General features: G+C 35.2%; 2 protein-coding genes across 4 annotated transcripts; both read right to left on the bottom strand.

Moving 5' to 3' along the window:
* Positions 1–1,370: 1,370 nt before the first annotated feature.
* LOC149422236 (uncharacterized) lies at positions 1,371–12,465 on the bottom strand. Of its 3 annotated transcripts, none has more exons than XM_089633676.1 (7): positions 12,359–12,465; positions 12,030–12,127; positions 11,704–11,758; positions 7,713–8,127; positions 6,970–7,073; positions 3,178–3,517; positions 1,371–1,754 (listed from the first exon to the last, which is right to left on the bottom strand). In XM_089633676.1, exons 2-7 carry the CDS (start codon positions 12,125–12,127, stop codon positions 1,588–1,590), a joined length of 1,179 nt encoding a protein of 392 aa, XP_089489802.1. In that variant the 5' UTR covers positions 12,359–12,465; the 3' UTR covers positions 1,371–1,587. The 3 variants fall into 3 exon arrangements, with proteins under 3 accessions (XP_089489802.1, XP_089489801.1, XP_089489804.1); XM_089633675.1 differs by having other exon boundaries at positions 12,405–12,447; XM_089633678.1 differs by lacking the exon at positions 12,359–12,465 and adding an exon at positions 10,391–10,469 and having other exon boundaries at positions 12,030–12,112.
* Positions 12,466–14,260: 1,795 nt separating this feature from the next.
* LOC149422235 (uncharacterized) lies at positions 14,261–16,554 on the bottom strand. Its single transcript, XM_089633674.1, has 2 exons — positions 16,516–16,554; positions 14,261–14,908 (listed from the first exon to the last, which is right to left on the bottom strand). The coding sequence occupies exon 2, from the start codon at positions 14,850–14,852 to the stop codon at positions 14,427–14,429; it is 426 nt and encodes a 141-aa protein (XP_089489800.1). The 5' UTR covers positions 14,853–14,908; positions 16,516–16,554; the 3' UTR covers positions 14,261–14,426.
* Between the last annotated feature and the right edge of the window lie 10,225 nt (positions 16,555–26,779).

The following is a 26,779-nucleotide window of genomic DNA, read 5'->3' as shown; positions in this document are numbered from 1 at the left end:
GACTGCAGTTATTGTTCCCGCTGAACTCCGAGCGATTAATTCGATTGAAACATTTCTATCATGCACATCACTACCAGGAACCGGGACTAGTGATGGGCAGGATCGAAACATGTATCTAAATTCTTTTTTCCGTCACATGCTATTTAATTGAAGGCATAGACATATGAATATTAGTAGACCTGCCCTAAGTGATTAAAAGCGTATTATCCCCACTCCGAGAGTGGTATATTTATGCCCACTCCCCATACCGGTTCCATTGGAGCCGGCTGTGCTCGCGTATGGCCTCAAGTGAAATCTGAAAACGTGACGTCATCATTCTTGTGCGAACTATGGTCGAGGCATCATCGGTTCATTTTACGAAATAACACGGCAAAATGTTGACTTGTGCTATGAAAACTTGTAAAAATAGATGTGAAAAAGAGAATAAACCCAATTGTCGTATTACATTCCATATATAAGCATTATTTTACTTTATTTTAAGCATATTCACATCGTATAATATGGATCAGTTGTAGAAACATAATATACTATTACATCGAGAAACGTCTGGACGCGAAACACAAAGCTGGTTGGTTGCTGGGAAGTAAATTATGAACATTTATAAAAGTGTCTTAACTAAATACTTAAACGAAATATTCGACTCTGAAAATAGAACCGAATTTTTTTGCCGAATTTGGACTTCGCAAATTTGTTCATAACGTGGCGAGCAATTTGCGCTCCCATGTAAAAATGTCTATTCATTCAAAAGCAGATTTTACTTTATAGAAGTAAATGGTGATATTATAATGCGAGATGCCTATTTACTGTCAGATTGATTTATTGACGAATCACAGTCAGCTTCACCCCCTTCGTTCTTCAACAGTTGATTTTACCCCTCGCCATTATCTTCTCGTCTATTAATTCCTATGTCTGTGATTGAAGGTATTGACTGGAATGTGATTGGTATATTTATGACTGGAATACTGTTAATAACCTGCAAATACTGATATGAATATATTGAAAAACTGTTGGTTATATAAAAATATATTGGTTAAAACAAGACCTCTCCTTCAACACTGAAAAGACAAAATTTACCCCATCAAAACCAGAGTAAAAAATAATAATACACCAAAGAATTTGTAATAGACTAATTGCCTTCAAGCATGTTCTACTCTAGAACAACAACATGAAAAGCTTTTATTTTTTCCTCATTATCACAATGTAACGTGATTGTAATAATTTATATGAATATTGTAAAAATAATATATTGCATATTTGCAGCATATTCCAGAATGAAAGATACTATCAGTATTGCCTGGTGTAAGACCACCATTCGATACTGAAATGTTGCTTGAAATGTTATTAGCCGTGTTTGGTGACCAGATCTATTCAAATAAAAGCCAGGTACATTCCAACCGTCCTCTTAGTAGTAGTAGCAGTCGGGACTCTTGTGCGATATTCACATAAAAAATTCAAAATAGTGGTGTAAAAAAAATTGCTTATTTTCATTTTAGATAAAAATATGTTTATTTATAAAAATGTTAATTTTAAGGTATTAAAAAGAAGTGTGTTTAAAAAAAATTAGGAACTATTAATTAAGACTTGGTGCTACATCATCCGTTTTTTTTTAATCTTTTTTTTTTTAATCGTAAGTTGCTCTTTTTGGGTGGGAGGATCGAACATGTCAACCTTATGCTCCTTCAGCCGGTGCAGCTTCATGGTCACGCGGTGCGCAAAACTTATCCCGCAGTCCGGGCACGAGTACGGCATTTCCCCTGAAAGGCAAACAAACAACTACCTTGAACCTTCCCTGTTTTGTTCCAAACATCCATCCGCTCCCAAGACAACATGCCAGCGTTACCGTAAGAATATTCAAGCTATCAAATAGCAAATTTAACAAAGAAACAGCGCCTGGCACGAGTAAAATTTTGACGCCCCTTGTCAAAACCAGCAGACATCCAGTAAAATCCAGACAACCAGTAGATCATCACCATAATTAACACATTGTTTAAAAATAATACATATATTTTAATGAAATTTTTTATATAGTACTCACCACACCCAACAATAAAATTGTTGTCTGAAATTAAGCCTACTTTTGTAATACGACTCCATAATCGGAAGTTGAAGTCAGTGTTGGGTAATTTAGTGATGTTTTATTTGTAAAAAATGTACATATTTTTATTACGTTACATTTATTATTACGTTATATATTTTTTTTTTGCTCAAATCATTACAAAAAAAAAAAAAAAACTTCCGGATTTCCAGTGCAATAAGTGGAAGGATGTAGTACCCGTTCTACGGGTTTAAACTTAGTTTACTTTTGACAAAATATTCTTCTATACAAAAGACAAGGATTTAAAGATATTATGGATTTAAATACATATTACATATAGTTGGGATCTGCACAAAGAGATTGGTATAAAAAAATTATCGGACAACAATGGCTTTTCCGCCATTCAAGCAGAACCGGCATAAAAGGTAGAACTACCCTTCCCGTACAAAGTGTGTTAATAATGTTTGGACGATTTGTATATTTGTGTGAAATCATATATCGAGGAAGACATAGCACGATCAAGACCAAATACTTGAGTCGGCCATGATTAACAGAAGGAAACAAATGAGACAATGTGGACATGATGGTTATTTCTCCGTCGAAAAGTTTTTGAAAATAAGAATATGTGATAGTTATTCATTACAAAATTATGTTTGTAATTTTTTCAATTTATTTAGAGGCTACAGATGGGTTAGATCCCATATAAAATATGGAAAATTTTGAGGGAGGTGTTTGTACAAAGTTGGACAATAGATAAAGGAAGCTTATGAAGAAGATGATAATTTTACACAATGGGAATTTGTACTAGCTAAACTACGTATACCGTCATGACTCTTAACTTTGCCTGTTGAAATTGGAGCAATGCAGATGTGAAGGCTCTTAACCGTTGGAATGCTGTCATCCAGTGGCCTAGTACTCTTTATTGTGCCAGGAGTAAAATGCTAAAGGTCGGAAACTAACCTAACCTAACTCTATTGAATTGACACAGCTAGGATTTGTTTTTTTATGAGTAGCTGAACTTCCTGCCGCAATAATGACAGCTGGACGGGTCTTGGTTATTATCTACAGAGCGCATATGACGGTTAAGCCCATTTTTGGATTTGAGTTTACTTCCACATAACGTGCAGTCATGTAACACTTACCTGTGTGCGTACGCAGATGAACTCGCATGTTGTACGAGTAGCTGAACTTCCTGCCGCAATAAGGACAGCTGGACGGGTCTTGGTTATTATGTACAAAGCGCATATGACGGTCAAGCCCAGTTTTGGTTTTGAGTTTACTTCCACATAACGTGCAGTCATGTAACACTCTGGAGCGGTGGATTAGTTTATGTTTCGCGAGAGCACCTCCAGAAAGCGTTTTTCCACACTCGTCACACTCTCTACGTTGCCGTGGGTGTTTGTGTGCCGCAATGTGCTGCTTGTATTGCACTTTTTTTATAATCTTTCCACAAATTTGACACAAATAAATGATAGGAAATGTCTGTAATGAAAAAGGGTTGTTAGCGACACACAACAATGAACAACCTGCAATATGTACATATATACAAAACCAGAATAAAGCCAAAGAACAAGAGAAAATATGTAAAGAACTGCCAAATTATATTTATCAACTTAGGTGTCGATTGCTGATCACCCATTAGAGGATGCTCTTCATAAATCATTGATTGTAGAACTAGAATCTATGTTAATTTTTGTAATCCAATGCAACCCTCTTAACTCCTCGAACAATAAAATTATTCCACAATGCAGATAATGAGGAGATTAATGAGCGACTGAAAGAAACCGACTGGTCAACTGTTATGAATGAAAGGGATGTAAATACGGTGTTATATTCGTTTTACGTTATAATTCAACTGATTGTCAATAGCATTTTATTCAGGAAAATCTCCACAGCACACGGCAGACTTAATAAAAATAACAAACGAAAAATTAAAGTTCTTTAGAGGATGGAAGCGTCATTAAAACCCTCTCAATTATCTATCATTCAAAGGCAAAAAACCCACATTTCTAAGATAGAATCCGAAATATACAGCAAAATGTAAAAAAAAACATGTTCTTATGTCAATTCTCATAGAAAATATCCTACCATCCAGAATGTCATCACATCAATTTGGGAGGCGGGTATGGATACCACAGGAACCATTTATTGGATAACCAAAACCTCTGACATAGGTCACACCAGGGGGGTATAACTCCGAGAAAAAAGTGGGTCAGAAAAAAAGACACGGTAAATCTCTATGGCTATGTGACGTATATTTTCCACAAACCAGTGCGCACTTCATGCATGTTTATAGGCCGCTGTCATTGGCCGATTTTAGGCTAGTGAATGGGGTTGGCTCCGAATGAGAATTATATTGTCTATGGTTACGCCCTTTTTATAGTTTCTATCCTAGTCGATGGTGAGTATGTCGTGTAGTGACGTATATTTTTCAGGAGCAGACTTTTATCTATGGCAAAATTTAGGACCCATGGGCTCAGTACGAAAAACCCGAAGATATTGATCTAGTGAGTGGTTCATTTATGGGTCACACTAAGTGAGCAGTGCCCGGGTTCATGGGTGAGGTTTGTTCGGGTCTGCCCACCAACTGCGTAGCAGACCGGATCGGGAGAAACTGGTTGAGGGAGACCTTTTGACCTCTCCAGCAGGGCTCTCTCAGAACATCGCCTTGCACCGCGGTAGGAGGGATGGATTCATACTTTCCTCACTCCTGGACATATTGGTATCCAGATTCCTAACCGCCCCTCATAATTTTTCCTTCCAAGAACTTCCCCCTCTTCCTTTCCTAAAAAGTCCCTCCACACATCATCCTCAAAGATGACATAGGCCCCGAGGGGAATTCTTTTCCTCAGGGCCTCCTGTGTGGAGCTAATGTATATAACTATATTAACCGTTTGATTGCTAATCGTCGACTTTCGTCGATTTGTGTTTTAACGAAGATTGCCGATCGTCGATTTCCGTCGATTGTGTCAGTCGTGTTCTGATTCGCGCGTACGCCGGGTGTGGTGCTGCGGCGTTGGTATATATTATTCTAATATTATCTTAATAGTTGTAAGATCGTAGTAAACCGTTTAAATTTCAGATTCATTTATTATTTTTTTTATTTTAGTTACTTGAAAAAATATAACGTCGAGGGCGTCCTCTGAAATGTCTGACAGCGGGAGCGACGATTTCCACTCCTTTAATTCAAGTTCGAGTAAGAGTAGCTCTGATGAGAGTGATGTCATACCTGTGTTTCCCAACCGCAGGGTGCGAATTTCCAGTAATTCTTCGGATCGTGACCAAGAAATGGAGAGTAACACCGGAAATTACTCATTTTCAAATGTACCTCCCGGAACCAATTTTTCTACCGAAAATTCTCATTTTTTCGAAACGCCTGGACTTCGGGATCCTCCTCCGCGTGATTCTAAACTAATATCATATTTTGATTTATCGAAATCCTTGAAAATTCAAAGAATTTATGGGGTTTTAAAAAAATATATACATAGTTTCATAAAAAATAATGTTTTTTTGGTGGCATTTTACAAGCAAATGTATGAATTTTTTGGCACTCAAACGGTTAAGGAGCTAATATAAAAACGACAGTAAAGGAGTAGCAAACTTGTTTTTTATTATTATTTTTTGGAAGTGTATTTTCGAATGTTCAACTTGCTCACACAAGCACTGCCAGTGACTGTCATCTCAAATAGCGTAATTAACTCAATTGAGATCAATGAAGAGATCAAATTTAAATATCTCAAGTCTATCAATATCAAGAAGGGACCAGGGGATGATCAACTTCCAGGTATCTTTATAATATAATAATTGTAGTAAATAGTAAACAATTGACATCCTCCATATTTGCTTTTTAAAACTATCGCTAACTGAAGGAATATTTCCCGCCAAGTTGAAAACAGCCGTGATTACCCCAATCTTTAAAAGTGGCAAAATTTAGCAATTTAGCAATTTAACAATGATGTCTCGAACTATATCCAAATTACCGATTCTAAGTAAAGTACCTATTGGAAAAAATGGATTAAGATCAATTATATTCTACCATCTCTTAAATAATCAACATGGCTTCATAATAAATCGCTCCACAATTTCAAATCTTGCATTTTTTATAAATTTTCTTCATGGTTAAATGGATTTGCGAAGACAAGTAGATGCCATTTGTACGGACTAGGTACTCCAAAGCATTTGACCGTGTTAATTACTATATTCTTTTACAGAAGTTATAGAAAGCTAGATCTAGGAATTCACAGTGATCTCTATAGATGGATTGTATCATATGTCAATAATCGGCACCAAATAACAGTTGTTAATGTTTTCACATCTCGCTTCAGATGACATACTTCGCTTTCCGGCCCATACAAAAAGGACGCCCAGGAAAAAACACTTTTCTACCTCGAAACTTCCTCAAAATTAATTATTTATTTATTTTTTAATATTGTATTTTAGATGGTAAAAGCTACATATGTTTTTAAATTTTCACCACATTTCGTATTAAGGTAAATATTTATTGTCAAATATGTGTAATTTAGTAGAAAATATTACTCAAAGAAAAGGTGCTGCTAACTCAATTCTCATAAAGAATAAAAAAATTATACAGACATATCTACTCCCTTCGAGAACATATTTTAGTTTTTAAATTACAATTTTGTGAAAGTTTCGATATAGAAAAGGGTTTTCCCCTGCAACCCCTCTCCGCGAGATTTCTGAAGGTATATAAGTAAATTTGAGTCGAGGCATGGAGTGCATGATTTGTTTAACACATAGATATATCACTCATGTATAGCACGTCACCATTTTTTTCTAAAATAGTGATGGGAAGACTAGTTTGTAAAATAATATGGCTATGGAGGTAAGAAGAGAGAGGAGACGGCACTAGGGCAACCGGGCACAACGCGTCAAATACACTGAACCGTTGTCAAATGGGCGTCGCTTACACTTACTCTTTTAGTTTTCACGGAATGAGACATCTGATGAATACAAGCGTCTTCTTCTTGGAAAGAAATCATGGGACACTGTCTGCAGAGGTATTCCTGCTCCATTTCATCTGCAAAACAAATAATGCCATGTTCATTATTGTGTGGCATAATAAATATTATGGAGTGCAATGTATGCACTCTTCCATTTACACTTTTAAACCGGTTTCATACGAGCGTGAGTTTGTTTTTGAAAAAATCCTGACTGAAAATAACAATTGAACGTGCGGCAGCTGCTTATGTAGACCTTCACACGCTTGTGTTTCAACCAGTTAGTTGTCCACCCCTATGGGATCATAATTAAGAGCTTTCTAACGTGGCCCATCACAATTTGGATTTTTTTTGTCGGTAGCAAATCATCGATATCGGTCGACAATTTTCGAGTGCAAAACATAAGCAGGCTGAACTTTTATACATAAATTGTAAAAATATATCCATTTTAATTTCACATTTGTTTTCGTGAATGAATACAAATCTTGGAAATGGAAATTAACCCACCTACCGCCCTGACATCCGATCGAGCTGAAACTCAGAAAATAGATTTGTTGTCGATAACAATGCATTCTATCAGCTTTTGGTGGCAACCACGCACACACACACAAGCGGACATATAAGCATTTCTCTGAAATTCAATGACGTTACAGCAGTTAATATAAGCAATTAAAATCATGGAAACATTTTTTGATGACCTTGTATATTATAATATGTACCTTCACTCTCTACGTTTGTTGCAGTTTCAATGGCTTCCTCCTCTCCGTGAGAATGGATTTCTTCAAATGTATTATCATCTTCACTCAGCAGTTCAATAACAACTTCATCTTCATTTAATGAACCTGAGAAAGGGTCTTCTTTTTTTATAAGAGTCCGTTTAAGAAATATCTCATTACTCCTTAGACACAGTTGTTGAAACTTATCAATACAGTCCAGATGACGTTTACAACGTAAACACACAAACTGGAACTCATCAGTTTCAAGCACATTCACAGGAGAGCATCTGATTACTATTTCATGAATTCCCGAGTCTCCCCATATCGGTGTGGCTAATGAAATGATTTCTCTGAGACACAATCGGCAGTTGCACGACACCATCACTTTGTCTATTTTTTCTTCCGTCAGGATAACTTCCTGTAATGTGTACACATTATTAATTAGGATAAAAGACCAAAAGACCATACGGTTGTATACAGACAGGTGTAATACAACCCTTAGCACCTTTGTTCCAAGCACACAGCGATTCCTAGTACAAAAATTCAGATATTTTTGACAACATTCTTACGGTAGTAAAATTTATTAGGTAGGAGTATTATTTATCCTGCCGTGCTAGGGATGTCCTTAAATTATGCAGTGCTGGGGATGTCCTTACGTTATGCCGTGCTAGGGATGTCTTTACATTATGCCATGCTAGAGATGTCCTTACATTATGCCGTGCTAGGGATGTCCTTACATTATGCCGGACAAAGTACTATCTAATTCACAATATCCCTAGTGCTGTTCTTTACAGTAAACTAGTACAGCACTACACTAGCTGAATATTAGTTTGTTCTACAGATACATTTTTAATGAAATAGACTTTTCATAAACTAATGATTATTATTACTTTATTATATATCCAGTAAAAAACAACAGAAACTGAAAGATTATAAAAAGTTTTTTGAGTTTTTGTTCCAAATGCAAAAATTGAACAGTATATTATAGTGATTTTCACGGCCAAAAGCATTATTTATTTATTTATTAATTTTCGGGAAATCGACAGTTGACATTTATTTGAGTTTGTAAATAAGTATTATATAGCCAAAATAAACCAATTATGGATTTCCTCCTTGTGACTTTACCTCTACTGAGACAGCATAATAAGGAATAAATAAATTAAATTTGTAAGAACTGAATATGAATTAAAAAAATTATACAAAACAAAAGATTATATAAAATGAAAAATTTACAAAACAAAACATTTATCAATACATTTATAGCCATGAAGGTTGAGAGAGGTTGTAGATATAAATCAAATCATAATAGAAATATAAACAATAGAGACATAAAATTATTCACAAACCATCAGAGAAATATTCTTTTATGGACCTCTTGTATTTGGTAAGTTTACAACTGAAAATATCCACCTTGGATAATACGCTATTGTAATTATTGCATAGTCTGTTCAGGCAAGAATTCTGCTTAGAGTTCGTTTTGCATTGATCCACCCTGAACAGGACAGAAGAGCGTGTTGAACGCGCAGGTACATTGAATTCAATCTTATTTGGCAACTCTGGGCATTGTATATTATTGTTAACTACTTTATACAGGAATAGTGCATCCTTATGATGCCTTCGTACACTCAGTGAATCAATTTTAAAGTATGAAGCTGCCTTTTTATAATTATTAAATCTTACAAATGACTTGTAACAAAGATATTTTAGGAATTTGTTTTAAATTGCTTCGATTTTGTTTATGTGGATTTTGTAAAATGGAGACCAAACAACTGATGCAAACTCCAGATGACTTTGTATGTAGGCAAAGTAGAGTTGCAATGATATCGATGCTATTAAAGTTTTGTGTTTCTTATGATGAAGCCTAACATTTTAGCAGCTTTATTTGTGATTTGATGTATATGAAGGTTATATTGTGGTTTAATATCAAGGGTTATTCCAAGATCACGAATATCTGTTGCAATGTTGTTGTTGTTTAAAGAATAATTAAATAATATTTTATTTTTATTTCTCGAAAAGACAATGTGATGACATTTTGAAACATTTAGATATTTTTTTTTTTTTTTTTATTTTATTTTTTTTTTTATTTTTTTTTTTATTGTACAACAGAACATTCGTTCCAGTTACAGTACAATTTTACAAACAGTATAATTTTACATCATATCAGCATTTGGGTAAGTGACTCTTCAATAATTGTTGAATTTGTTGGCAGTAGGTGGATATATTGTTTAAATCATGTTGTAAATTGACACAATCATTTAGACTTTTTATTGGCTTGTATAGCTTAGCATCATCAGCAAATAATTCTATTTCAGAGTATTTTACAACATTTATCAAATCATTAATATATAAAATGAAAAACAATGGTCCGAGATGAGAACCCTGTTGGATCCCAGAGAAAATCTCAAATTATAGTGATTTATTTTTGGGATATTATACCGTGTTGCGCTACGTTCTTCTTTTTTTTCATTGTCCGTCAATGTTTCGGACAGCATTACAATATCCATCATCATGTCCTGACACATTTGCCCTGATGATGGACACTGTAATGCTGTACGAAATGCTGACTAAAGAAGGAGTTAGCGCAACGCAGCTTAGTACCCCAAAAATAAATCACCAAAATATATTATTGTGTTTATTTGTTCTAAATCTGTATGTAGAACAAAACAATATTAATAATTCACCAAAAATGCGCCAATCCCCATTTTCTTTCATATTGGTTTGTTCCACATCCTTTTTGACCCATGGCATTGAGTCCTTCACCTGGAACATTGTGCACAAAGAACAAAGCTATACTCAGTTCATGTTTAAAAAAAAATAAATAATACTTTCGGTTTGTCCTATGTCCTTTGTTCTACATGTGTCTACAAATGTCATTTAAAGTGAGTATTTATAAGATATTTTGATGAAAATAAAGATATCCCAAGAGAAAATATCTTTCTTAACCAAACGCAATCGTATAAGTAAACATGTCAACTTAACCTTTGGAATGCCGAGCTTCCGCTACCAAATACTCCGTAGTGTGCCAGAGTATTATTTTAGGCGCAGTCCGCCGTGCATCGCGTGAGTCTATTTTCAAAATAACTTACTTGGTTTTTGCAAAATGCTGTTTTTGTAAATTGCACCGTCGTACCAGAAAATGTATTTATATATTTAAAAACACTGTTTATATGTATCATAAGTAGTTTCCCAAAAACAGTGACTTATATTCATAGAATTAGATTTCATGATTAAATTTGTTCTCCCTCATTTTATACACAGAAGAAATCAAAACATATCTTTATGGTTTTATTATATTTTCATAAAGCTAAATAAGTGTCCTTCGTAATGAATCTAAATAAATATAGTTATATGACACAAAGAAGATGGTTGCAACCAGTGGCGGCTCGTGACTTTTGAGTGCGATAGAGTGTTAAGTTTGTGTCGTATTACATACTATAAATAATATAGTAATATGACATAAAGACGATGACAAAGAAGATGGTTGCAACCAGTGGCGGCTTGTGACTTTTGAGTGCAATAGAGTGTTAAGTTTGTGTCATATTACTATAAATAAATATAGTAATATGACACAAAGAAGATGGTTGCAACCAGTGGCGGCTCGTGACTTTTGAGTGCGATAGAGAGTTAAGTTTGTGTCATATTGCTATAAATAAATATAGTGATATGACACAAAGAAGATGGTTGCAACCAGTGGCGGCGCGTGACTTTTGATAGGCAATTCTGGCGTACAAGCGGTTAACTACATCCTGGAAAAACATTCCAGCCGCTGACAAAGGGCATTTAGCTTCTACTGTAATATCATTACCACAAATTTCATTTGGTGTAGAATAAATGCAAACTGTTTATGAAGAAATAGACCACCATCTTCTCCTGTTCTGTCAACTGATTAATGCAATGTTTTCATATGCACAACAATAAATGACAAAAAACATTAAGGGATAACAATTTTGGGCATGGCCATGTGCTTAAATAATTATTATTTCAGAAAATATACCTGAGCATGTTTAATATCATTATTGATTGATTGTCCAGCTGTTGAGTTTGGCTCCCTGAAAACATATTTTTGTTAGTCCATGATCTATGAAGATTGTATAATAAACCGGCTATAGCAGCAGCACACTATTATCATCATGAATAGGTTCATGCATTGAAGGATTAGAGGCAATCTGACAAAATAATACACAATTTAAAACAGAAAGAGCGGAACTGGCAACAACCAAGGAATACCGTGCTTGGAGGTGGAAGATGTACAGGATAGAAGCTATACAATTAAATAGCACACTTTTTAGGAAAATAAAAAGAGAAAAGAAGATATTTTACCTTTTCGTGCCTTCACATTGCTGTTCTCTTGGTTTTTGTAAATAAGTTTTTAACTCTTGCATCCGTTTTCTGTTCAAGTTGGAATACGTTTTCACCATCTTTAAAAATAAAAAAATAAAAAACAAAATAAAACTAAACATACCTACCTAACATTTCTACATCCGTTTTCATGAATCGAATTCAATCCAACGTGCGAGATGTTTCCACAGCATATCTAATTACAACTCATTTGTGCACCTTTACTATGAGAACAAGTATAAAAGCGTTTCATAAAGTTTAATAATTAAAAATGCAAATAAATTATAATACGCGTACATACTATCACTTACATTGGCATTCGTATTGATATCACACCGCCGTAAATAAACCACTCACCATACCACGGTGTCGTGCATAAATAAACTACTCTTGTGTTGTGTTGTGACTTATGATTATGACAGTTGACAGTTGACAGCCACATTCAGTGATGCCATATCCAAAAAACATGTTTCGGGGGTAAAATCCATTTTCACCATGTATTGAAGGATTTAAAAAAAAAAACATGTTTTCCCTAGGCTTTTTAATGAGATTTATATAAGAAAACAATGGCCCCTAAGTGAATTATCTATAAAGTTTTATTAAAAACAATTAATTTATATTTTTTCTTTGGAAAAAAACACCAAACCATCAAAAACATCAAATGTTTTTATTTATTTTTTCTACGTATTACAGTAGTTAGTGTAGGTACCTAATTAATATTACATGATTTATTAATTTTATTTTATTAATGTATAACTATTATTTATCGACAAAGATAATAATTAAATAAATAAATATTGTGAACCCATACTGAAGTTCGGGAACTAAATTTCTGAATTCGGGATTTCGCCAACGCGACCCATGCTAAAAACCGTATCCCACTCATAATTACATGTATTTGGTGACAGGTAAAAAACCATGTCTTGGTCGACACGTTTTTCAAAACACCATGGACGTATCATAAATTACCCAAAAAACCATGAACCCAATAAGCCCTGGACGGAACTATTAGAGACAAATTAGAAGCCGCGGGGTGAGGAGGAAGTTGTACGTAAAATGTCAAAAACTACTGTACCGAACTACAGTACTACAAGACCATGTCAGCATGTATGGCATAATCACGTAAAAGATCAAAAGGCGGGGCGGGCTCAGGCGGCCTAGCGGGAACCAAGCCTGGAGAAACAGCTCTCAAGACTCAGTTCCCAATTATATTTTAATATTTTTGTTGTCATTGTAAAACTGAATTGTAACCTTTGCAATTTCTAAAAAGTAACTAAATAAAACGACAGAGTGGGGCTAGAGCAAGCAGACAGAGAGGTTTTAAAGAGAAAGCGGACCGGCCGTACGTCATCATGGCGTTCTGCTTGGGCGCATTCACTTCCAGGAATCCTGCCCGAGACAATAGCAGTGATAGCGTTTGACCACTGCCAACCCTCTATAAAAACGGATCACAAACCCTTTTCAAGTTAGTCTTTATTCGTCGTTCTTCGGTATTCCTCACTACGTTTACATCTCTTTCCTCTGCCCGCTCTACCTCACTCCGACTTTATTTCTCTTCTGACAGTGGCGGTTCTTCCTTTAGGTCAATTGGTATTTGAACCCTCAAAATTATAAGACAACAATAACAATAAATTATGTGCAACAAAGCAACTGTTCTTCTTCTTAATTTATTTTAAATGTACTGCGAAACAGCAGAGCTGCGAGCGGCGGCGGCGAGTGACCAGCAGAGACATCTGTTGTCTCTAATAGAAGCTTTCATTCACAAGTCCACACGATTCGCTGGGTCAATTTAAATAATGTCCCCAGTCCCATCTTCTGTCCCTATGTGCGCCATAGAATAAACAAGATGGCACTATGTCTTTCGTCGAACTAAAAATTAGGTATCGAAGAAAGCTTAGGGACGCTTAGGTTATGGCCGTGAGGGAGACAGCACGATGAATATTATATGTTTTAAACATATGGTGACATAAACATATGTCGATTTTTCATTTTAGACGCTTTTCGTGTGTGGAACATTGGTTGTTTTTCAAATGCTTCGCACCCAGTATCTTTGGATACTGCGGTAGGCGTTTCAAACTCTAATTTTATTCACTTCAATGTTGTGCACAACTTCATTAAAACGTAATATCTTAAAAATAATTTGCCATAAGTACATGGATTGTGTAGTTATTTCCAATTTACTATATTAACATAATATTATTTAGATTGATACAGATAATAATGTATGGGCATTTTTCACAATATCAAATAAAGATTAGCCACACATATTTTTCAAATGATCTACCACGCCTGGATACCTAGAGCCGCCTCTGGTTGAGAACCTCTGTTCTTTGCTTTTACACACACAAGAATTCTGAGGTCAATGCAAATGCTTCACTCTTAATGGCACGGAGCCATCGCCTCCAATCCATACCAAGCGACTCCATCCGATTTTGGCTGTTCTGATTTTCTTTTATTATAAATGTTCATTTTGAAGCCGATGCGATTCTTCTGCAGATAATTTTCCAACATTTTGAATGCGATTGATGGACATCTCCCCTTATCAAAGACTTGATCAATATCCTCGTCTTCGTGGAGACATGCGTCAGATAAGTGGAGTCTCTTGATGTGGTCGCCCATTTTGCTGATGTGAATTTCGTACTCCCAATTGGCCGCCTCAGCAGGGGGGCCTAGGAGCTGCACGGCCCAGCACATGGCCAGGTGAGGATGCGACGGTCGCGCATGGAGTTTGAAGATCAGCTCCTCATGGCGTAGCAGCATCACATCATGCCCGAGGAGCACCCGGGATCTTTGGCCAAAGTGCATCCCGGTGAAAGGACCGTGTACCTCCTGCGCATGACAATACAACTTACTGTAGTTTCCTGAAATCAGGCAAAAAGAGAAGATTTTCATGTTTGTAGATGCTGGGCCTGCCATGATTGGAGGCATCTGAAGTGGCCCATGACAGGAACACCTGGAGGCACCTTGTCGGAACGATGGGTCCCCAACCAGAATAGGACACGGGTAAGAAGATGAGATGAGGTATTGTGAGAAGGGACTTACCCTGCCAAGAGCATTGATTCATCGGACAATGATAGGGACGAAAGAGGCAAGCTTTACAATGAGCGATCTGTTCTTTATCTGACATTGATCTGGAACCATTGTGGTTCTCAAGGTACCAGGTACAACCGAGCTTTGTGTTCGGACACCGTAGCCTGAAATGATAAAAGTAAAAACTCTAAGCGTAGTTACCAGATACATCTATGCACGTTGAAAAAAATTATTTATATATTTTAGTTTGAATAACAGCATAATTGAATATAACGGTAGTTTGAATTGAATAACATCACTATCTCTCAATATTATTATTGGTACCTATTCCATGTTTAAACGTCAACATAGAAAGCATTTCAAAAAACACTTTTTGTACCTGTAGTTGCACTTTATCAGAACAGTTTTTATTTATCAGAACTGTTTTTTTATCAGAACCGCTTATATTATAGCACTATAGTGGTATGTATTTTTATTTTTTTTGAATTTGTTCTTAAATTTTGAATGTCGTTATTTATTTTTCATTGATATAAAAATTTCTAACACTGTAAAATATGAATGCATAAACACTGTTTACACCGAAAATAAATAAAATTTAATATTATCTTAGAAGTTTCAGCGTTTTTTTCGCAATTCTTTATTCAGCTCACAATTTGTTACAGGTACCTAAATATTTAATTTAACTATACCTACATAACTGTTATTACATACATAACTGTTATTACATACGAACCTCGATACAGGCTATTAGTCCTAGTGAGGTTAATTATTATGAGAAACAATAAATAAATAATTGTGATAGTCATGATCTGGTATGTATGTACTCGTACATGAATGCAATGAAAGGTCTCCTTGCCAATGCATAATACTGTCAGTGAAAAATACATTTTCAAAGTCTTTCCCTAGCTAAGAAGCTCATCGAACGCCCCTGGTTTTAAGTGATTTGATCTGGATAAACAGGTATTTCCCAACCTGCATCTCCTCCTCTCCCCCGTGAGGTTGCCACTAACCCAAAGTCGGAAGTCTTGTTCAGAAATCAATAAATATTGGAAAATAGTAAATTCATTAGAAATTTTATTTTTGTAGAGCTATTGAATATTAACACAATTTTATACAACTGATAAAAAACCTTTTACCATACGTTGTTTATCAGTTGTGTAAAATTTAAGACACGTTTATTAGTACGGTTACTAGGTTTCAGATATAATTATTTGGGTGACTGGATAAATCATCAATGATAAATTATATAAAGTCATGGAAAGTGATGAAACAAAAACTTTATTAACTGGGTTAAGTAGGTTAGGTTAGGTTAGGTTATTTTTTTTTTTTTTCATAGTTTCTAATGACTTTATATCACTTTTTAAAAGTGTGTTGAATTGTCACTGTGTTGAGTTATCATGGAACCAATTATTTGTATTAAAATCATTTTGATACATACCTATTATGACTGACGGACAGGGAACTAGTGAAAAGATTGGATCCTTGCAATTTGTCAGCTAAAATGTCTTCTGTTTTGACCTGTACCACATTTATTGTTCTTATTCTATGTTTTTCAGATACTCGCTGGGCTTCAGTTTGTTCCGTTTTGAGTCTCTGTGCATGAATTTGCTCAGATTTTTCCTCTTGTTCGAGTCGCTTGACTTCAAGTTTCTTTTTTTTGAGTCGCTCGGTTTCAAGTAGATATTCTTTCAGTCTTTTGGCTTCAAGTCGACATTCTTTCAGTTGCTCGACTTCGAGATGCTTTTGTTTGAGTTGCTCAGTTTCAAGTTGCTTTTGTTTAAGTCGCTGGGCCTCATGTTGTTCATTCTCAAGTCGCTCGGCTTCAAATTGCTTTTGTTTGATTCGCTTGACCTCAAGTTTTTCTTGCTCAAGTTGCTCAGCTTCAAATTGCTTTTGTTTGAGTCTCTCGACTTCAAGTTGTTTTTGATTGAATTGCTTTGCCTCAAGTTGTTTTTGCTTAAATCGCTCAGCTTGAAATTGAAATTTTAGTCGCTCGGCTTCAAGTTGCTTTTGCTTGAGTTGATTGGTTTCAAGTTGTTTTTGCTCAAAGTCGGCATCAAGTTGCTTTTCTTTGAGTCGCTTCAAGTCTGTTTCAAGTAGATATTGTTTGAGTCGCTCAGCTTCTATCTGTTTTTGTTTATATTCAAGTTTATATTTTTCGAGTCTCTCGGATTCAACTTTCTTTACTTCGAGTAGTTTGGCCTCAAGTTGTTTTTTCTTATATTTCCTAGCTTCAAGTCTTGTTTCCTGATTTTCTTTGAGTCTCTCGGTTTCAAGTTGATATTGTCTGAGTTGCTCAGCTTCATGTTGTTTTTGCTTGAGTTGCTGTACTTCAATTAGTTCAAATTTTGGAAAGTTAGCCTGATTTTGTTCATCTGTAGTCTGGCTAGTGTGAGCTATTTGTGTTTCCAAATTCCTCAGCCGCTTCTCCTGTGTTTTCTGTGCTTTAGCTACAAGCTATCAAAATTACATTTTATTTTTATTTTTTCATTCAGCATTTAGGTACCATAATATATAATAGTCGTTCATGCAAAATTCAACTAAAAATTTGGACATTGGAGAAAAACTATTACATAATTCTAAGCTTTTAAAGTTTACTATTTCAATGGAGGTAGATAATTTAAATATTAAAATATATATTGTACTGATGTTGGTAACCGGATTAACATAATGGTGAAAAAACAGAGCATGATAAAATAAAAAGGTTAGGTTGGGTTTATTTGTTCTTTATCTTCACTGTTCTGCTTTGTCATTTCTCTCTTTTGTCATGAGACCTCTGATTTTACCTTCATATCCAATGATTCTGACATTGGTGTTTCTGCCTGAACGAGGACGATATAATGTATATTAACCATCTGTAAGGAATTTTAAAGATACCCGGGTTCTTATAAGTTTATTCAATTCCTGAATAATTTCTATAAAGTGGATCGATAATTTACATCTACGGGTTAGAAGGGATGTGCACATTGCCCATTGATGGTATAGTAATAAGGCCAAATGAGCCGCAGTACTAGTTAGTTAGACACATGAAAGGGTATTGTTATAAACCCTAGATAGTTTTCCTAGTATACCCCTAAGGGTATACGAAAGAATCCATAAAATGAAAATAAAAAAAATTGCAGAACTAACTTACTAATGGTCATGCGATGGGAGAGCAATCTTGCTTTTGAACAGATTCAATTCGGTTATTGACATTTAGTATCTGTGAGGCTGCTTTTAAATGGTAAGCCATGTTGCTTCTTAATCTTTTTCAGTTTATTCAATACTTATAATTCTGCTTTATATAATTTATATTTATACTCTATGATGTGTATGTTATTAAAAAAATAATGAGGTGTTTTTAAAATAGTAAAAATTGAATTGAATCTTATAGATTAAAGAGATTACAGAGTGGATGTCCAGTTTACCAGAGTCTCAGGGACATTGTACTACACAAAGCGATGATGTTTAATGTCCAGCAGTTTAATGTCCTCTAGGAACACACTATACTGTGTCTCAAGCTGAGATGGAAGCCATCTTGGCTTGCGCACAGGAGAATATACGTATCGGCTACAGGAATAAGAACATAAGCATATGTTTTGATAGCCAGGCAGCCCAAATGGAACTGGGAAGTAACCGATGCGACTCCAAACTGGTGATGGAATGCAGGACTGTTCTTACAGAACTCGCTACCATCAATAAAATAACCCTAATCTGGGTACCAGGACATAAAGGTATTGAGGGTAACGCGCGGGCTGAAGAACTAGCAAGGAAAAGGGCGAAAGCACCACTTGTAGGATCTGAGCCGGCCGTAGGAGTAGCAGCTTGCCACGAAAATTTCATATTGATAGGTGGGTCAAATCCCAGCACTGCAAAGAATGGGAGAGGGCACCTGGAACGAGACAATCCAAAGTACTCATAAAAGGACCAGACCCTAAACGAACCAAGAAACTACTCGCTGTGGACAGAAACTTGCTGAGGGAACTGGTAGGACTACTAACGGGACATTGTCATCTCAGGAGATACATGCAGATATTGTGAGTGGAAAACACCAACAGATGCAGGAAATGTGAAGAGGATGAAGAGACTCCAATTCACCTATAGTGCCAATGTCCTGCCCTGGTGGGAACTAGGCTCGGATACCTGGGAAGACAAACAGTAGAACCAGAAGACATAGCCACATACCCTATGTATACCCATAGGCCCATGGCCTAAGTGCTCACGGGAACTACGTGTAACTCCGCCCTTAAAAATAAAATAAATAAATGTCCAGCATATCTCGGCATTCCATTAATAAAGGGTAATCCATCGGATTAATACTTTTAAAATAACTTTTCGAAGACTTTTTGCAAGAAAGTTGGCCCAATTTCAGAAATAACGCGTTGGATCTCTGTTTTCAGTTCAGAAATTGTTTGTGGTTTGTTAGCATATACCTTTAGACTTTACAAAACCCCAGATACAAATATCGCTTGGCGTCAAGTCAATGGAGGGAAATTTATATCTGGCATACCCGATGGACCACCCTATATAATAATCACCACAAACTATCCTCCAACCATAATAATATGAAGAAAACTAAAGCACAATGCAAAATACGTTTCTGATAATATTGTAACTTACCACTTTGGAAGTTAAACCCCCCATTATACTATATATTCTCTGTCGCTATAAGTTTCTAATATTCCATGTATTCTCGTTCTTCAAAATACTAATTACGTATTATCAACATTCACCAGACAATGTGTTGCATATCTTCATTTTTTTTCCTGAAGCACAAAAAATAAATCAAAATTAATTTTTGTAACATATTTATATTGTAGGGATTTTGAAACAATATAATAACTTCATATGGTTAAATGTATTTTAAACTATATTTTTATGTGACACCTGGCAAGAGCCCCTTTCTGTACTAAGTACATCTGTATAGTATATAAATAATAATAATAATAATTTATATAGCGCCGTTATGAGGGGAACAATATTGCCAGCCAGTTGAACTTGTGAGGAGGGTTAAGGAAGGATCTGTAGGAAAGCATTGTGAATGGTTTAGGCTTTAAAGCATTTTTTTACCTCTTTGAATCAAAATATTAGAGATTTCGGTTGCAAAATACATAATCATTTCAAATGAGAAAATAATATATTCATAAGTTCAATCGAAGACACTTTTAAAACTTTTTTTTTATATTTGTATAAAGATTACATACAATATTATTTATACCCGCTAAGCTACTGCAAGTAGCTTGTCAGCAGGAGATTGGTTGCACCTATAATAATAGTATAGTACATAAAATTAGATAATCATCAACGCTTTAGCGTAGTAATAATACATATCTACATAAAACCAAAAAAAAAAATAAAAAATTAGGTAATATGTACTTTAAATTTGAAAATACAGAAACAGTGTTATGGGGAAAAACAGTGTAACACAGTCTTAATACATGAGGTTACTCCTTAGTAGCCATGATTTTAATATTAAAGAGAATTTACTAATGGAGCAATTTTCTTTTAATTCATATGGCAATTTGTTAAAAATTAAAGGTATTGTGTATTCAAGAGTTCTTTGACCATATTTGTTTTGAAACATAGGTACTTTCATTCCTTTATTTTGTATGAAACGTGTATTGTGTACATGATCCACCATTGTTTTATACGGACTGTCAGATTAATGTGGTATTTACAATTTAACGCTTTTATAACTGAATGTGGTATTTACAATTTAACACTTTTATAACTGAATGTGGTATTTACAATTTAACGCTTTTATAACTGAATGTTGTATTTACAATTTAACACTTTTATAACTGAATGTGGTATTTACGATTTAACACTTTTATAACTGAATGTGGTATTTACGATTTAACACTTTTATAACTGAATGTGGTATTTACGATTTAACACTTTTATAACTGAATGTGGTATTTACGATTTGACACTTTTATAACGAATGTGATATTTACGATTTAACACTTTTATAACTGAATGTGGTATTTACAATTTAACACTTTTATAACTGAATGTGGTATTTACAATTTAACACTTTTATAACTGAATGTGGTATTTACGATTTAACACTTTTATAACTGAATGTGGTATTCACAATTTAACACTTTTGTAACTGAAATTTCAGAAGAATCTTTATATTATATTACACCGTTCCCACCGTTTGTTTTCGAAGATCGTTCACTAGATACTAGACGCACAGGAAGTGGGAAGAAGCTGGTTGGTTTTAGATGTTTGTTCACTTTTGTTGGATTTAAATTTACAAACATAGATATGTAAAAATAAGACTTGCAAAAATTGCACAATTTGTATTAAAAACTGATCTAGATAAAATAAGATGAAATTTCCCAAAAAACGTCAACAATATTTTTAACATACATTTTGAATTTGCTCGGGAATGTCCTTTTGAACTTCGGATATCTGAGCAGCAAGGATCCAAATCATTTTAAGCAACAATTCAAAATATTTTTGGCGGAATTGTCTTCAAAATGTTCTGAGGGCGACGCGTGCGACAAAAGTTTAACTATTTTAGCCAATCTAGAAAATATCGATGGCCCTTTTACTACACTTTTGGGAATTTCTATATATTTCCACGTTGCAATAAAATACAAATAAATTGAACATTTCTGAGCGTATCCAAAAACTGAAAACTGTTTACCTTTTCAAATTGTATTCCTTGAAGTAAATATTTATATTTATTTTTTTTAAATATTTAAATTTTTAATGCAAACATAAAAAAGTTTTAAATATGGCTCACCTTACGTTTTTCTCTATAAAAACCTAACTAAAATAACTGATAACCAAAAAAAAAACTAATAAGTCTTAATATTATAAACATTATTGTAACCTCTCTTTTTTATAGTTTCGTACAAATATAATTAAGGCGATGCCATACGTAGTAATGCAAAATCATGTGTTTTTGGTTTGAAAATTTGGTCGCCTAGAAATGTTTCAGATGCTTTAATTAAATACTGCGAGTAGAATAGGTACATCTTGGCCTTAGAAATAATCGAGTAGTTTTTAGATAAGTCTTTTTATAAGCCCAGAAAAAAATAGTGTAAAGGCCCATGAAAACTGCTTTAAAGCTCAAAATCTCCTACTTACGAACCCATTTTCGGTTATGATTTTATTGTGTAATGTGGAAAATTAAGTTGTTTATAAAATGATCGAAAAAAAATTAAATATTTTTGCCTGAACATCCACAAAATAAAATAAAAGGCACTTTTTGGCCATGTTTTTTTCTTGCATAAATCAAAACAGGCGGATGGTGTTAAGCGGGAATTTAAACCTTATCGCCATCTACGTAAGGGCTGTTATTGATAGCGGCTCAATTTAAACTATTACACGACGTAGTGTATCGCCTTAATAAAAATTCACAAATTTCAGTTTCATAAATTTTCCCAAATTGCGGTGAACTTATGATTTCTTATAGGGTAGCTGTTAGTTACAGGGAAAGGGTAGCTGTTAGTTCGCTGAACTGAATAAATTAGGCTGTAGGGTTAAGGAAATCCAGTCAATTTTTTAAATTTTTATATTCACTTTTAACACAAATACCAGTTTTTTTTAAATTAAAAATGTTATTTACATGGTTAAAATAATTTAGCCCAATAAATTGAAATCTTGAAAGGTACTAGTGACGTCAAACGTAGAGGGGTTTTGTCTGTCAACAGTAAGGCCATTCCCAAACGGGTCGGTGTGAAATCAACAAAACGCAAATTAAATAATTAAAAAGAATTCAAAAATATGTTAATACTTTTGAAATAACTTATGTGACACATGTGGACGTGTGCGAGTCCACGCTGTGGGAAATTGCCCGCATTTGCATACGGCGGACCGACCTATGAGGCAACGGCCAAAGATCTCTCAGAACCCGCCGACCAATCACAGAGCGCATAAAACTCGTACAGTTTTACTTATTAAGATAACCTAACAGCAGCTCTGGTATGAGGAGGGTTGTGTACTGCTCGGGTTAAAATGTTTACTCATAATTATATACATGCAAGATTTTTTTAGACTAGCACCACTACCCTTTTAATTGTTTTAATAGGGTGTCCGCACAAACTTGGGGAGGTGATTCTGCATGATAGTACAAGTAAAAATGAAAAGAAAAGTTTTTCAATATTTCAATGTTTTCAGGTACAACAGTTGAATTGTTTGTATGTAAAAAAATAATGGAATTTCCAAAAAAGTTATTTTTTCTATTTTACTTATAACGTCATGTAGAATCACCTCCCGAAGTTTGTGCACTTTACCCTTTGACGCCTGTATATCGATTTATTAACTCTACGTATATAATCAACAAAATTGGCATGTGCATGGAATCCCTCAAATCTAGAAAACTAACATGAACAATGAATCCCTCAAATCAATAAAACTGGCTTGTGTAAGGAATCCCCAAAATCTATAAAACTGACACGAACAAGGAATCCCTCAAATCAAGGAAACTGGAATCCACAAAATCTACCAAACAAGATTGCAAGTACAAGTGTGCCAAAAATCATTAAAACTGGCTTGTGTAAGGAATCCCAAAAACTGTAATTCACAAGGAATCCCTCAAAACCATAAAACTGGTTTACGTAAGGAATTCCAAAATCTACAAAACTGAAAATAACTCACTCTGCACACACCTATTTTTATGTTTCCAATAGATTAATTAATTTAACAAGGAGAGAGCAGGTATCGAATACTGATAATATTATTATTGAACAGAGATTAATCAACTTTACTGATTTATCGTTACTTATAAAAATACATTGAAACTCTAATGCAGACAAGTAAAAATAATGAGTGATAAGGGTAATCTAATCTGTGACATTATATTATTAACATCTAACCAAATAATAAAATATTAACAAAACATAATAGAATCAACCACATGTACTACACTTAGGAGAGACGCATTTTTTTTATTTTTTTTTATATTAACTCCACACAGGAGGCCCTGAAGAAAATAATTTCCCTCAGGGCCTATGTCATCTTTGGGGATGCTGTGTGGAGGGTCTTTTTGTGGAGAGGAAGAAGTGAACATGGGTCTTGAAGAGTCCCATGTTGTAGGAGGGAGGAAACACAGAGGCCGGCAGTTCGTTCCACAGCCGAGCTGTTGAACTTAAAAACGAATCGTAGAAGCGACCCGTTCTCATGTGACAAATGTCAACCGTGTACAAATGTTGGGCGCGCGTTTGGCGTGTATCCCGACTACGCACCGGTGCCGAAGGGATCAATGACGCTAGTTCCTCAGAGCATCTTCCATTGTAATACCGATAGAACAAGGACAGCATACCTACCTGACGCCTGTGCTCTAAAGATTGCAGTCCGTTTGTTAAGATTGGGGAATCTATCAAACGGACCGCCCGTTTTTGCACAGAGTCAAGGGTTTTTTTCAGGTATTTAGGGGCTCCGGACCAGAGATGGCTGCCAAATTCGACAGTAGGGCGCACTTGCGATTTGTACAGGGTCAGCAGTTGTGTACTATTAAAGTATCTGCGGGCCCTGCACAGTACGCCCAGCTTTACTCTGGCTTCGATGGAGCCCCCGTACCTGAGCTGGTCACTTATAGTTACACCAAGCATATCAATGGAAGGGCTGTTCGGAAGATTGCTTCCGTTGAAGGAGACTAGATTATCATTTAGATCCCTTTTAGACGTAATCAGACAGGATTGGGTCTTTGAAACATTTAATTCGACGAGATTATTTTTACCCCAGGAGGAAATACTCTCGAGATAACCGTCCATTCTCTGCATCAAAGCCCTCCGAGCCGTTGGAGTTTGTGTGCCCTTTGGGGGCTTGTCAAACAAAAAGCTATCATGAACTGTACTGTCATCCGCGTAACAATGAATCGGTGCACATGTCAAAAGGTCATTGATGTGCAACAAAAACAAAGTCGGAGACAGAACCGATCCCTGTGGGACGCCAGCATTTATAGAGTGCGAGGAAGAGGTGAAACCGTCAGCAACCGCCTGAATCGACCTATTCCTTAAAAAGTCAGCAATCCACGTACACAGGGATGCGGGAAGTCCGTAAGAAGGCAATTTGTTGACAAGTCCTCGGTGCCAGACCCGGTCAAAGGCCTTGGATATGTCTAGTGCGACCGTTTGGGTCTCACCGTGACGTTCCAGGCACCGCCCCCAAACATGCGACACATACGCGAGAAGATCACCGCACGAGCGGTTCCGCCGGAATCCGTATTGACGTCGTTGATAATTTTGTTCTTCTCGAGGTATGTGAGCAGTTTGTCGTTGATCACACGTTCCATCACTTTGGACAGAACTGATGTGATCGCTATGGGGCGGTAGTTGGCCGGGTTGGAGCGGTCACCTTTCTTGGGAATAGGGTGAATGACCGCTTTGTGACGGTACCACGCGCCACTCCAGGCCGCCGCGCAGAAGTCTCATAATGGACTGCGCAGTAAACCGTTACCTTACTTTTGGACTTTACCGTGTAATAGCCGCTATTTTAATTAATATAATTATAGACATGAGTCAAGAGTTAGGTACCTACTCGAACCCACTAAGGAAATAAAATCATTAATTAAAATTCGAACAAAGTTTGTGTATTTTATGAATAGAATCTCACATACTAAAAATTGGTAATCTGCATTTTCACACCATAGTTAATTTTGTTTCAAAAATTGGTAATCTGCATTGGTATTATGTAGGTACTAAATCTAATATATCTTTTTAAATTAATTAATTTCTTAAAGTTTATTTATGCATTGGATCAAGATACCTTTCTAAAAATATATTTTCACAAATTAGATGTTTTAATTTGGGTAAAAAAAACATTAATATTTCTTTTTCACATTTTGGATAAGCAATCGACTTGAAATTGGTTTTAATTAAATTTTAAAATTAGAAATTGAAAGTAATGAACGAAAGAGACATCTCTGGTCAGTTTTGGATAGATTTTGCTCTGCAGGTAAGTGATGACGAATTCCAGTCACCTTTGCATTGATCAGTTGGATTCATCCGGATTGTATCATTTGTCAAAAGAGGTCTATTTAAGACAAAAATGATTAAAATATTTTTTTTTGTCACAATAATGTGGCTGTACGTGTGGAATTGCAAATGTGCTAATTCATCATTATTAATAATTCTACTCTCTTGACAGCTGGTTGACAGATCATAATCTCCTAGTGCGAATGCAAATATATTATTGTGCTGATTTGCCGTCTGCTGTAGAATTTGAAGATCAAGGAGAAGAACTCAATTGCAAGTGGTATTCTCTGGTGAGTCTTTCTGTTTATATGTATTTTGGTGGCTGGTTTATAAGTGTTGCTTCTCCTGCAGAGTGAATTCAATGATCAATCCATTTTTTTCATAGGGAATTAAAATATTCCCTGATGGTCTGTGCTATTTACAAGCCAGATTATCACCACATTTATTTATTTATTTATAAAGAAACAATCATATTTTCATTGTTAAATCATAAAGGCATATTTTATTTGTTACACAATTTTCTATATACTTAATTATAAAAATTTTTATTTTGTATGGTCCTCAAAGCGCTCAGGGATGTGAAGGGTCACTTCTCAAATCCAATGTTTATGGTTAGGTACTTGAGACGCAGAGACGTCGAAAGACGACATTTCCAGCCCCATATAGTCTGTGACGGCTCGTGAATTTTTGAAGTAATAGAGTGCTAATAATAAAATAAAATAGGATTATTTACATTTATGTTGTTGAGGCCGAAAATATATTTTATTTTTTTCGAAAAAAATTAAAAAA

Source organism: Hesperophylax consimilis, chromosome 7, assembly GCF_061612785.1.
Source record: "Hesperophylax consimilis isolate HC1 chromosome 7, BYU_Hcon_1.0, whole genome shotgun sequence".
NCBI lineage: Eukaryota > Metazoa > Arthropoda > Insecta > Trichoptera > Limnephilidae > Hesperophylax > Hesperophylax consimilis.
Note: the sequence above shows the minus strand (reverse complement) of the source record. Positions and strands in the feature narration are given on the sequence as shown.

Bases quoted from the DNA above. Each gene is read 5' to 3' on its own strand.
- LOC149422235 (XM_089633674.1), bottom strand. From the start codon at position 14,852: ATGCACTTTGGCCAAAGATCCCGGGTGCTCCTCGGGCATGATGTGATG.
- LOC149422236 (XM_089633675.1), bottom strand. The intron at 11,759-12,029 runs GTAAAATATCTT...ATATGTTTTCAG, and splicing joins CAATGTGAAGGCACGAAAAG to GGAGCCAAACTCAACAGCTG. The intron at 3,518-6,969 runs GTAAGTGTAAGC...TTTTCATTACAG, and splicing joins ATTCCGTGAAAACTAAAAGA to ACATTTCCTATCATTTATTT.